The sequence below is a fragment of the Argentina silus genome, assembly GCF_951799395.1.
Source record: "Argentina silus genome assembly, chromosome: 5".
Lineage (NCBI taxonomy): Eukaryota > Metazoa > Chordata > Actinopteri > Argentiniformes > Argentinidae > Argentina > Argentina silus.
Window position 1 is genome coordinate 20482024 of NC_139659.1, and position 14252 is coordinate 20496275.

Consider the following 14252-nt stretch of genomic DNA (forward strand, 5'->3'; position numbering starts at 1 on the left):
CTCTGTTGTCAGAACCCTGGGCCAGACGGGTCTGTCTGGATTCCTGCCTATCTAAACTCCCTGACAAGGAAGTTCCCTCCTGCATTCAAAAGTCTGAAGTCTAAACTTTATGAGTGAAGTCGAAACTTTGTGTGTGAAGTCGAAAGTCTAAAAGTAACATTTCACAGAGATTTCTCATCAGACACTTTCTCAGATATATATATATATATATATATATATATATATATATATATATATATATATATATATCAGAATATTACATCTTCTTAGAGTTTAGAGACTCTTTTTTTAATCTCTGCCAGTTTGTTTACATTTCAGGACTTGTTACTTTGCCATCTGTGGTTTACTGGGCTTATAACGACCCTATAATCACATTATCATGATTGTCCGTATCGTAATATCTTCCAAAAACATAACTATATTTTCTGTGGCGCTATGTCTTAGCAACAACGACATCAATAACCATAGATTAGCTTGTTTTGTGAAATATTATATTTAGTGACTCTAGTATGATACATCTCTCCCCCTCGTTAATCATGGTGGAATCTCTTTACAAGATCTTCTTGTAATGCCCCCTGTGCTGTGAGAGCGGGAGAAGCGCTTGCTCACTGTGGAAAGAATCCATCCCAGAATACTCCCTAAATCTCTTTAAACATTTAACATGGAGCGCGGTTGTGTGTGTGTGTGTGTGTGTATGTGCGTGCGCGCGTGCGTACATGCCTGTGTGTGTGTGTGTGTATGTGTGTGTGCCTGTGTCTGTGCCTGTGCGCGTGCGTGTGTGTGTGCGTGTGTGTGTGTGCGTGTGCGTGTGCGTGTGCGTGTGTGTGTTTGGGACTGCCTCCTAATTGGATAGAGGGAGTGTAGAACCCCAGGAGTCTACTGAAAGTGTTTATCACTGTTGTTTCTACAGCTGTCGCTGCATACTTCCTTAGTTGCCGCGGAAACTCCCTCGGAAAAGACAGCAGAGATGGTCAGATGTTTACAGGGTTCACCAGAGAAGATCTGGGAGACAGAGAGAGAGAGAGAGAGAGAGAGAGGGAGAGAGAGAGAGAGAGGGAGAGAGTGTTTGTGTGTGTGCGTGAATGCGTGTGTGTGTGTGTGTGTGTGTCTAATTCAACATTTAACTATTAAATGTGCCATGTAAGGTTACTGTAATGGCATCAGTCAGGTGTGAGTATATTATCTGTATTTTTTCATTGTTCTCAGTGATTGAAACAGGATGCAGCCCTGCTCACCTGAGTGGTCTACCTGTTCAAGCAGATGATTGGGTGTGTGTGTCCCCCCTACAGACAACACAGTAATGAGCTCCCTCTCCAAATGAGTGAAGCATCCAATTAAGTCAGACACCTGAGGCCAACTCTTAGTTCCTGTCCTCGTTTCCTCATTCCACAATCTGTTGGTACCGTAGTACAAAGTTCGTCTTCCTTAAATCTGAAAATTCTAAGTGTGCATTTCCAATTACTGCACCCCGATGCTGGCACATGGGCTGAATCAGTCCATCCGGAGCTCAAGTTCGAGATATATGCCTTTGCAAACTTTGATAAAAGCTACATAGATAATAGAATATTTCTCTTGATTTTTATTACGTTTGAGTCCCCTCTGGCGATCCAAATTTTTCTAAGAGATATTTCTCAAAGTTGCCGTCTCGTCCCCTGACACTACGTTCAGTTCAATATCATGAGTGTGGCTCTGAAGGATAGCCTGACGTGTTTTATCTCAGTAAAGTACTCCCTCGGCTGTTTCAGGGACAAACAACACATGCAGTTCTGACCACAGGTGCTGGAGACTTCAGATAACTCTCTTCAGGCTGGGCCCTGGGAGATTTGGTTGATGGAGACACTGAGACACTGCAGATTACTGCTTAACTACTGTGTGTGTGTGTGTGTGTGTGTGTGTGTGTGTGTGTGTGCGCGTGTGCGTGTGTGTGTGCGTGTGTGTGTGCGCGTCCCTGCCTCTTGGATGGAAAGTACTTTTTACATGGTGTTTTTCATGGTGCTGTTGATCTGGTAATTAGAAGGAAATTGTGTTGTAACAATGGGTACTTTCTGAGTTATATATTTCTGAGTAATATATTACAAATACCGGTATGTAGACAGTATGTACCTACTTCAAAGAATTGAATATAATTGGTAACTTTATCTAGTACCAACGAGTGCCTTGTGGTTAGGGTTAGGGTTAGAAACAAACGTTGTAGGTCTTATTGATACTGTAGGTTGGTATTGTGTCATTTCTGTTACCATGTGATTCCTGATTGGCCTGTAGCATCAGTCTGTGTTGATGCCAGAGCAGGGGAGGCTGGTGGAGGTAGAAATCGGAGGACGGGCTCATTGTAATGCATAGAACAGAATAAGGAATGGTATCAAACACGTGTGCGTTCCATGCATTACAATGAGCCTTGATACCATTCCCCATTCCATTCCATGCATTACAATGAGCCCTGATACCATTCCCCATTCCATTCCATGCATTACAATGAGCCTTGATATCATTCCTCATTCCATTCCATGCATTACAATGAGCCCGTCTTCCGATTTCTGCACCAGAAGTACAGCAACATGACAGTTACCAGCCGGATGAACAGGTTTTTGAATGACCTCACCAGCGTCTTGTACTTCTGAAGAGCTCCCATTTGAGCTGCTCTGTGTTAGTAGATTCACTTAGAGCTTAATTTAGCTCAGCACTGTTAGATAATCATATTTGGCTTGAACTGATATCTACTCTTTGAACTCCTCTCCCCCAAATCTCTCCAGAAATGCAATCAGTTTTATTCTGCTTCAGAGGGCGAAAAAGGAAAGTTACTAATTAGTACTTAATTATGACTAGGGTGAGGTTGAGGGAGCTGGTAGTAATGAGGGAATCCTGTATGTGTGTGTGTGTGTGTGTGTGTGTGTGTGTGCCCATGTGTGTGTGCCTGTGTGTGTGTGCGTGAGTGTGTGTGTGCCTGTGTGTGTGTGTGTCCTCAACTGGCATCCCTCCCTGACAATGAAATCAGTACAGATAATACATAATACATGCGAGCGTGTTTGTGTGTGTGCATGCGTGTGTGTGCGTGTTGAGAAGGAAATGTGTCCATTGATGCTGCAATAATTCACGAGACAGGATGTTCAGCATGGGGAGAACTAACCTCAACCGTTACCCTAACCTCAACCCTTACCCTAACCTCAACCCTTACCTTAACCTCAACCCTTACCTCAACCCTAACCTTAACCTCAACCCTTACCCTAACCTCAACCCTTACCCTAACCTCAACTGTTACCTTAACCTCAATCCTTACCTTAACCTCAACCCTTACCCTAACCTCAACTGTTACCTTAACCTCAACCCTTACCTTAACCTCAACCCTTACCTCAACCCTTACCCTAACCTCAACCCTTACCCTAACCTTAACCCTTACCCTAACCTCAACCCTTACCTTAACCTCAACCCTTACCCTTACCTCAACCCTTACCTTAACCTCAACCCTTACCCTAACCTCAACCCTTACCTTAACCTCAACCCTTACCTTAACCTCAACCCTTACCCTAACCTCAACCCTTACCTTAACCTCAACCCTTACCCTTACCTCAACCCTTACCTTAACCTCAACCCTTACCCTAACCTCAACCCTTACCTTAACCTCAACCCTTACCCTTACCTCAACCCTTACCTTAACCTCAACCCTTACCTTAACCTCAACCCTTACCCTTACCTCAACCCTTACCCTAACCTCAACCCTTACCCTTACCTCAACCGTTACCTTAACCTTGTGTCAAGTTCATTCAGTTGATGTCCCAAGCATCCCACTTAGTATTTATCGTGCCCAGATATTATTTCAGGCCCCTTGCACCACAGACACAACACTTACTGTACCTCCTTCATCAACATGTCAGTTATGATGTCAGTTGTGATGTTTATACTGATGTCAGTTATGATGTTTATACTGATGTCAGTTATGTTTATACTGATGTCAGTTATGATGTTTATACTGATGTCAGTTGTGATGTTTATACTGATGTCAGTTGTGATGCTGCTTTATACTGATGTCAGTATATTATACCCCCCCTCCCCAAGAGTATGTATAATTGGAACTCTAATAGAATGACTTTGAGGAAGTGAATACCTGGGCTACATAGATTTCACAGTCAGGAAACAGCCTACAGAGTTACAGAAGTGTCATGGTTACATACTTTGTAGAAAACTGCCCTCCCCATCAATCAGCGTGACAAATCAGAGGATCAGACGGCAGTTTGAGTTTGGTGTTAAAAATGTTGCATCCAATTGGGCCCATCATACAGTGTCACCAGGTTCCGAACAGAATCCTGCACATCAAGAACATATATTTTATTTTTTTAAGGTTATATTTTGGAGTGTGGTTGTCCCTCTGTCATATCTTTCAGTTTTTATTGGATAGAGATTGTAGAGATAGACAGGAAATTAAGGAGGAGAGGGTATGTCACCAGGGCATGGGCCGGATTCCGATTCCATGGGCTTATGTGTGCACTGCAGGCCATGGTGCTAGACCACTAGACCACCTCAGACCACATCTAGAACATCCTAGTAAAGTTGGACATTTTATAGGCAGGTTTTCCAGTCACAGATGAGATCCTAAATTGAATAACGTTTGAAATTTCAATGAGGCTGCTTTACAGTCGAGTCGTCAAGCAGCTTAATCCGAGTTTGAAGTTTTAATAGTGTATCATTTAATTTCCCCAGGTATGGTCGAGAGAAAATTTCAGCCACTTTTTAGGTTCCACTTGAGAGCTGAACAAATTAAACCACTGAGAGAGTTCCGATGTGACCTAGTTTAAGGCTTGAGTATGTCAGACACTCTGGGCAGAGCAGAGCCCAGGACTGTGTTTCCCCTCAGCTCAGGACACATCCTCCCCCTCAGCAACCCAGAGCTGTGGCCACCGAGACCTCCACCACCTACCTCCACCACCTAACTCCAGACCTACTTCCACCACCTACCTCCACCACCTAACTCCAGACATGCCTCCACCGCGTATCTTCACCACCTACCTCCAGACCTACCTCCACCACCTAACTCCAGACATGCCTCCACCACGTATCTCCAGACATGCCTCCACCACGTATCTTCACCACCTACCTCCAGACCTGCCTCCACCACCTACCTCCAGACCTACCTCCACCACCTAACTCCAGACATGCCTTCACCGCCTATCTTCACCACCTACCTCCAGACCTGCTTCCACCACCTACCTCCAGACATACCTCCACCCCCTGCCTCCACCACCTACCTCCAGACCTGCCTCCACCACGTACGTCCAGACGTACCTCCAGGCCTCCACCACCTCCATCTGCCCACTAGGCCTCCATTATTCAGATCAAAGAGTCAAAAAGCATTAAGTGCTTCTACTTGTGTATTAAAGGTTCTGCACTCACAAGGATCAGCTTAGGTAGCCCCCTTTAGCTCTCTAAGAAATCCAGTAATGCTATGACACAATACTCCCCTCACAATGTCACACACACACCAACAAAATGGATTGAATTGAAAGCTGCCTTCATATACAAACAGAACAATGCTTTGTAGTGAAAGCGAGGGTTTAATTGTACAATGCTTTTCCCTGCTGCAGTAATAGCCTTGGCCGAGGTGTGTGTGTGTGTGTGTGTGTGTGTTTGTCTCACTGGGGAACTGGAGCAGCTTTGATGTCCTGAAGATGTGCGTGTGTGTGTGTGCACGCGCATTTGTGTTTGTATGTGTGTGGGCGGGCGGGCGGGGGGGGGGGGGGAGCAGCTTTGATCTCCTGAAGCAGAGGTGCTTCTCCTAATTTGACCTGGTTAACATGCAGCGAACATGGACACCCTAATCACACAACAGAGCTGGACTGAGCTGAGCTGGGCTGGGCTGGGCTGGGCTGGGCTGGGCTGGGCTTGGTTGGGCTGGGCACAGTGGAGAGGACAATGTGGAATGTAAATATCTGTGCTAACAGTACGGTCCGGTGAGCAATAAATGCCTTTTCTCCTTCACTCTTCATCTTGACCTAGGTCAGCTTTGCAGCACTGATGAGAACTGGAGTCTGGTCTAGTGGTTGGTGCAGCCAACTTCACCCACACATGGCTCTCAGATCTGCATTAGCATTACCCAACAGAGAATGATCATGGTGGTGTGGGGGTCACCATGCTGCTGTTTCTCATCAAAAGCTCCCTAGCTCCCCCTAGTGCATGAAGGCGTATAACACATGACAACAATGTAAAACATTTTCAACTGCATAGAATAACATGACTACTATTACTTGCTACTATAGTCCTTGTTTACAAAATACAAACCTCAGGAATTTAGTGTAAAAAAACATATCAGAAATGTAAAAATGAACAAACATACTGTTATAGTGCATATGCCATGGCATAGTTGCTTTCAATCTGAAAACCAAAAGTAACATTCATTGTTTTGACTCTGACAGAAATATGTTTTGTAACTGTAAACACTGGAATGTTTCTGGAAAGTTAGAAACACTCCTTTCTTAAAAAAAAAAAAAAAAGAGTTTCGTTCTAAATACCCGACATTCCCCACCTCTCTCACTTTCAGAATCACACTACATACCAGGATGACACATCTGACATGCAGTCGGAACTCAAGGTGCATCTGACAACTCTGGATGCAGTTTAGTAAACAATTAAATGATTTTTAGTGTTCTTAGTGTTCAAAACGATGGTTGATGATCCATATATCAATAGCTATACAGCTAGCTATGTATCTTTTGAAACGTAACAACTATGAAGGGCATCATCTCTGAGAGGTATGATATTTGCTTGATATGTCCTGTACAACCACATGTAGACTTCTTTTTGTTTTACATTTGAATACTGTTTCTGGTAATCCACACAATAACGTTGCGGCATTAAAAGTCCAATGATAAATAGTCAAGTCTTTGAGGCTGTTTTACAGCAAAGGACATTTTGTGAAATAGGGACTTTTGATCAAATAATATGTTTCAGTCACGGAAGACCTCTTTCCAGTAATGAGCCACAGTGAAGTTCTTGTTCCTCTGAGCCAGTCGACCCAGTGCCCGGGCTTCTTTTATGGACTGGTCGTAGCTGAGCCTCCAGATGTTCCTCAGTGACGTGCTGTTCCTGGGACCTGAGGCAGGCAGGTCAAAGACCCTCGGAGGAGGGCAGCTCAGGTGGTCTCCCTCTGCTCGCCAGGTCTTAGGAGGGAGGCCCTGTGGAAAAGGTTCAGAAAACACTGTCAAACTTATACAGTAGTGACTGAAAACAAACAATATTCTGTCATACATTTGATCGATTTAAGTGTGAATATTAACATTATGAATTAACACAACATCTACGACTTCACGAGTACACAGTAGCCCACAGACAAACTGCTGACTCACACAAAAGGTCTCACTCTAAACTATGGCCAACCTGATCACTACACTACAGCCACAAATCAAATCTATCACGTTATTTTGGTCTGTCTGTTGATGTTCAAATCTATCACGTTACTTTGGTTTGTCTGTTGATGTTCTCCCAGACGCGGTTGCAGACCATGCACTCAAACACGTCTATGTAGTTGTCCTGAGCCAGATCCTGCACCCCCCAGGTCCGCTCCTTCATCTCCTTCGCCAACGCCACGTTGGACACGTCCCGCTCCGTCTTCCATCCCAGATAGGCCTGATACTGCCCGTCGTCCTGGTCCAGCCTCCTCAGGTACGCCGCCAGCTTCTCCGGAGGCTCCTCCGGGTCCACGACCACCGCGCTCCGGTTGCTAGGCAGCCATTTCCTGACGTTGGGCGCGCCGTAGTAGACGGGCACCACGCCCAGCTTCAGGGGGCGCCACAGCTTCTCTGTGATGTAGTCGTCGCAGACGGCGTTCTCGAAGGCCAGGATGAACTTGTACTGAGCCAGGATGCGGTAGAACCCACGCTCCTCCATGGCCGTAGACTCGCTCAGGTGGGGAGGGAGGTCCTTGTTGTGGAGGCACTGTCCATAGGAGTCCACCTAGATGTCAAACAATCAATCAATCAATCAATAATAACACTTTATCTGTATAGCACATTTTGTATACAAATGCAGCACTGGCCACACCTTGATATGCTTCATCAGCTCGCTCACGTAGATGTCGCGGTCAGAAGGGGGGTCACAGTCTGACTGAACGTAGACCACGGGGGCCAGGGTGGTCCGGAGGTGGTTCTTCTGGGCCAGGGGGACCAGGTAGGTGTGGGAGGTCAGAACCTGGAGGGATGGATGGATGGATGGATGAATGGATGAATGAATGATATATGAACTGGAAAAATTGGTTGATTTGACAATTGGTTGACAATTCATTTGGAAGTATTTCAAATATGTTTTGACACAGGTCTGGCATATATCAATGGAACAGGTAACATGTATGACACATGAACAGGTCCAGGTGAGTCCAGGTGAATGTACCTGCAGACTCTCCAGGTACTGAGTGGTGAGAGGCAGGTGTGACCTGTGACTGAAGGTGGCCGTGTGGTTGAAAAGGGTAATGACCGGCTCCTGGAACAGCTTGTAGTTGTTTTTAGGTGACTCCTCATGGAACAGCGCCCACTGGTGGTGTGGCTGTCTGGGCAGCGGGAGGCTCTCGATGTTGAAGTCCGTGCCTGGGTTCGATTCAAGAGAGGAAAGAAAGAATGAGTAGCTATGGATTAAATGTCTAAAATACACAGATTCAGCACGTCTAAGGTTATGCTGACTATCCATGAAGCCACTTAAATTAAGTAATACGCGGAGTAGATAAACAATAAAATATGCAGTAATTAATATTCTCTTCCTCCTCTGACAAGGTAGCACCTTATCTTGGATTACTCTGAGCCAACTCTGGGAAGATTTAATCACGGTTATAAGTCTTTCTGTGTTACATAGTTATGATGTTAAGGGATCCCAGGTATGTTGTTATCTTCTGCAAAGTTCAAATCAATTAATCAGTGGGAAGTATGTCTTAAGACATCCAGTTAAGATGTAGAGTTATAGTTAAATTGTACAGTTACATGTTAACTGTCCCTCCTAAAGACATTCTTCATCCCCAAGTTTCTCTACTGTCAATAAATTAATAATAAATAAATAAAATTAATTCTTCCTTCTTCTAGCATTGTGACTGCCAACGGCCCCTGGTCCTAGTATAGATTACTTTTTCTTATGATGACTGATGGATAGATGATTCACTTACTTAGACAAATGTATTTGTTGTAAGTCGCTTTGGATAAAGGCGTCTGCTAGATGCAATAAATGTAAAATAAAACATTTTAAAAATGAGGTGTGTGTACTCCCTGCTCCTAGGTGAGCTGCCTACTATGGTGCACATTGGATGTTTGTTTATTCACTGTGTCTGTGTATTCTTATCTGTCCCTGTTCAAATGAACCACAGATGAATAAATACTGAAACAACATCACTAAGGAAGGAACCTCAGAGGCCGTTTATTATCTCCACGGGAACAGATGTGTTATTCTGTCCTCTTGGAGCTAATAGTAGGTCCAGCAGGTCCCTCCCTTTAGCTCAGTGGTGTCCAGAGCAGCATTGCTTCCATACTGTGCAAGGCCTCCATCTAGTGGTGATTTCAATACATTACACAAATCAAATCAAACCGTTCCATACTGGCTGTAGCTTATACTATTCCACCAACTGTCCAACAATGAGTAGGAAGCTGAACAAGATGACGATTCCCCTGACAGCTTTATACCATCTGCTTTTAACTGTATGGTCCCGGACTGAATACAAAGCTTTGCGAGACGTTGCATATGTTTTAGATTTCCAGATGTTTTCTCACCATAGAATAGGAAAGCCTTCGTAGAGGGATGGGAGTAGTAGGTCTTGTTGATGGTGAAGAAACACTTGTTGGCTCCACACTCCCCAAGCCTACCTATCTCCCCCGTCAGAGGGGACCACCAAACGATGTAGGGGTACTTGCCCTCCTCGGCCCCCCCAGAGGTCCTCTCATGTAGGCCCTGTCTACCTCCAGACCCCTGGAGCTCCCTTGGGGCGAGTCTGTACAGTGTCTTCTCAAACTGGCCCAGCTCAACCACCACCTGGACACAGACACACAGTCGATTAGCACTGAGAGAGAATGTGTATCTGGTAATGACACAATCCCAAAGATGTAACGCATGAAATGGAATGAAGAACGGTATCAAACATGTGTGCTTGATACCATTAATACATAATGCATGGAATTCCGTTCCATGCATTACAATGAGCCCGCCCTCGGATTTCATCCATTGAGATGACTCCCCTGTGTAATGGTTAAAAAGGTAATGGTTATTTTCACTGTGATGTGAACTGCATGCAATGAAATGCACTACATGTACAGTAGACCTAAGCACAGGCTATCATATGAGATATCTGTAAGAAGAAACCAAATGATATGGGACGTGATTATTCATGCTTCAATGCATCATCATAAATCAATGAACTGAGAGAAGAGCAGAGAGACATGTCTCATGATGAACAGGTCATGCCATGGGAATGGGAAGGCAAACCATGTGGGGAACAGATAAGATATAATACCAGAGAGAGAGAGAGAGAAATGACCTAGTTGTTATCCTTATGTTAGTCAGACCTAGGAGGAAGGGTTGGGGAGGGAATCTATGGCAGCTCTGTCCTATGTTGTGCCTGCAACAGAAGAATTATCCACAAATCTATCTATAAAAGCATTATATTTAGAGCATGCAAAGCCTTTGTTATTGTCAGTACGGCAGGCTAGTAGCAATTAGCTACTGCCGCCTTCATCTTGGATGCATTTTAACCATTAGGACAGCTCCTCAGAAATGGATACATTTCAGTCGTAGACTCACTAGATAGGAGACGATGTTATATTTTTGTTGGACTTCAATAAGTTCCGTTAATTTACTGGTCAACCTTACCTGCAAGGTTATGATAAGAAAAAGTAAAGCTGATAAGCAGAGACAGAAGACAAAAAGTTTCCTCAAAGAAAGTCTGGCCATATTTCGACTCTTGAAAAAAATGGCGAAAATAATTGGTTACAAATCATATTTAAGTGCTCGTAAGCGCAAAGCCGCCGTCTTTTGCTGGGTAGATGTTGACATTTGACGGACTGTATTCATAATAGAACAGCTTGATGTTTGTTTTGAAGTAGAACACACACATGCGGCCATGTTTCACATTTTCATTGGCAGTGTTTTTTCCATGGTCAGAGGGAGGGCTCAGCTCCCATTGGTGTGCCCATCCATCAATTACATCCAACATTCCTCGACCTAGGAGTCTGATTTGCTGCTAGCCTGAAGGCCCACGTCATCTACCATAAAGGACGTGAACAAATCATAAGACAATGAGACCAGTCATCCAAGTTATTAAGATTTATTCTGCGTCCCAATATTCTACCCTTCTCCTGAAGTGTGCACTTGTTCTTTTCTACATGGATTTACATGGGAATGGCTGAGTGTTAGAGTATAATGCTTAGACCAATCCTATACTTTTTCTCTAATGCTTCTGGTCTTTGATTGCATATAACAAATTGTGAACTCCTTCAGGTGAAGAGCTGCTTGGAAAGGGGTTTACAGACATTCTATTTAAAAATAAGAAGATCTCTTTTAGCCAAAGTAGAAGGCCTATCCAGAGTGATATATACGTCCTCAACTGTAGATGTTCTGAAAGGAACATGCTCATTCATAGATAAACTACTATTCAAATATATCTGGAAAATCAAAACCCATTATACACTCACTGAGCACTCTATTAGGAACACCTGTACACCTTCTCATGGTGGAGGTGGTGTAATGGTGTGGGGAATGTTTTCTTGGCACACTTTGGGCCCCTTAATATCAATCAATCATTGCTTGAATGCCACAGCCTATTTGAGTATTGTTGCTGACCATGTGCATCCCTTCATGTCCACAATTTACCCATCTTCTAATGGCTACTTCCAGCATAATAATGCACCATGTCACAAAGCAAAAGTCGTCTCAAACTGGTTTCATGAATATGACAATGAGTTCAGTGTTCTTCAGTGGCCTTCCCAGTCACCAGATCTGAATCCAATAGAACATCTTTGGGATGAGGAGAATGGGAGATTCACAACTTGAAAAATCTGCAGGAATTCCGTGATGCAATCATGTCATCATGGACCAGAATCTCAAAGGAATGTTTCCAACATCTTGTGGAATCAAGGCCACGAAGAATTGAGGCTGTTTTGAGAATAAAGGGATGCCCTACCCAGTATTAGTATAGTGTTCCTAATAAAGTGTTCGGTGAGTGTATTAAAAACAGTCATGATGAATACATAGAGCTCAGGTACAGTAGTCTTTGCTTTTTAGACTTTTCCTCCCCTAACTCAGTTAGTCTAGAATTGTTGCTCAGATGTAACTATGATATTTCTAAAATCCCTGTGAAACTCTTCAGTTTACTTGACAATCCAAAGGGGCAGAGTATCTCCCCCTCTGCTATTTGGAATAATCTTTATGAAAATATAGTTTACTATTTGGTCGACAATCCTATTGCATCCAATAACTGCCTAAAGTTTGCACTCACTGTCCCCATCAGATACTGGGTATATTGTATTGTCTGGTGATGCTCTGCCAGGCCTGTACTGCAGCCATCTTCAGTTGTTGTTTGTTTTGCTTTTTGCCTCAAATCTTATCAGGAAATGAAATGGATGTTTAATTGGATTTAAATCTGAAGATTGACTTGGCAGTCAAGAACTTTCCGCTTTTTGGCCCTGAAAAACTCTCTAGTTGCTATGGCAGTGTGTTTGGGGTCATTGTCTTACTGTATGATGAAGCGCCATCCAATGAATTTGGAGGCATTTGAGCAGACAAGATGTTTCCGTACACTTCAGAATACATTCTGCTGCTGTTGTCACTCCTTCCACCATGTTTCATAGAAGAGGTGGTATGCTGTAAATCTTGGCCAGATCCTTTTTTCTCCAAACGTTCCTCTTACAATAACTATGGTACATGATAATATTTGTCTTATCTGTCCACAAGACCTTTGTCCAGACCTCTGCAGGCTTTTTAGGTATTTTTTAGCAAACTGTAACCTGACCATCTTTTTTTAGGATAACTAGTGGTTTGCACCTGTTTCCAACTGTAGTTTGGCTGGTGATGTATTCTGCAGATGGTAGTCTCTGACACATTCAGGCCTACCTCACGGAGGGTGTCCCTGATCTGTGGAACAGTTGTTTTGGTTTTGTCCTTAATTATGGTGCACATTCATTCACAGTCATCCACTGTAGAAGTCTTCCTTGGACTACCAGCCCGTTTGCGATTGCTGAGCTTTCTTTCTTTTTTAATGATGTTACAAACTGTTGATTTTGGTAAGTCTAAGGTTTTGGCTATGATCCTGATTGGTTTTTCTGATATTTCAACCTCATAATGGCTTCCTTGACTATCATTGGTCCTCTTTGGTCCTCATGTTGACAGACACCAATAGCAGATTCCAAAGGCAAATGCAGAGCCTAGAATCAATACTAGACATTGACAGCTCTCTCATGCCTGCACAAATGATGTGACAGAACACAGCTGTCTAATCAGACACACCTCTCAAGCCAATTTTCCAATACTTTTGGTGCCCTGAAATAGGGGGACTTATAAACACTGTATAAAAAGGGTTGTCATTTCTAAATGGTGAAAAAATAAAACATTTAATTAAAGCTGAGAATCTCTACTTTAATCTCATCGTAATTGTTTGATTTCAAATCCAAACTGGAGTTGTAGTATAAAGCTAAAAGAAGACTAAATGCTTCCTCTTTTCAATACTTATGGAGGGTGCTGTATATACCTTCTGTATACCATATATATACCCAGAAGTATTCTAAGGTAGCTATGCCCAGTTTGTTAATACTAATCCACATGTGTATCAAAAATGAAGGCTACACTTGTTCATGGACAGGCTTGCATCCCCCTCTGAGGGAATAAAATTAATTTTACTTGATGTGAACTGTGATTGAACCCTGTGAAATATGGATGATATGATTCATGGCATCCGCAAGTTCAGTGATGAGTCACAGAGTGGGGTGTGTGTGTGTGTGTGTGTGTGTGTGAGCACGCGCGTGTGTGTGTATGTGTGAGAGGGGGGGGGGGGACTGATTTATTTTTTTGGCTGTGTCCTTCCCTGACCTCATCTCCACCTCCCTATTTCTATCTGGCCAGACCCTGGAGTCAGACCATCCGTACAGATGACAAGAGAGCATCTGGATCTCCATAACTAACCCACTACCCTGGGGACACAGCACACAGGAGCTTCATCATACAGCATTCAATACAACACTGAATATACCATCTCAATACAACACTGAATATACCACCTCAATACAACACTGAATATACCACCTCAATAC

At 43.6% G+C, this 14252-nt stretch overlaps 1 protein-coding gene across 2 annotated transcripts; it reads right to left on the reverse strand.

The window, feature by feature from the left end:
• Positions 1 to 4401: 4401 nt before the first annotated feature.
• pofut3 (protein O-fucosyltransferase 3) lies at positions 4402 to 11013 on the reverse strand. Of its 2 annotated transcripts, XR_014554224.1 has the most exons (7): positions 10822 to 11013; positions 9729 to 9987; positions 8371 to 8564; positions 8026 to 8172; positions 7444 to 7938; positions 5057 to 7160; positions 4402 to 5006 (listed from the first exon to the last, which is right to left on the reverse strand). XR_014554224.1 is itself a non-coding variant. In XM_083670194.1 (6 exons), the coding sequence occupies exons 1-6, from the start codon at positions 10900 to 10902 to the stop codon at positions 6933 to 6935; spliced, it is 1404 nt and encodes a 467-aa protein (XP_083526320.1). In that variant the 5' UTR covers positions 10903 to 11013; the 3' UTR covers positions 4402 to 6932. The 2 variants fall into 2 exon arrangements, 1 of the variants encoding a protein (XP_083526320.1); XM_083670194.1 differs by having other exon boundaries at positions 4402 to 7160.
• Between the last annotated feature and the right edge of the window lie 3239 nt (positions 11014 to 14252).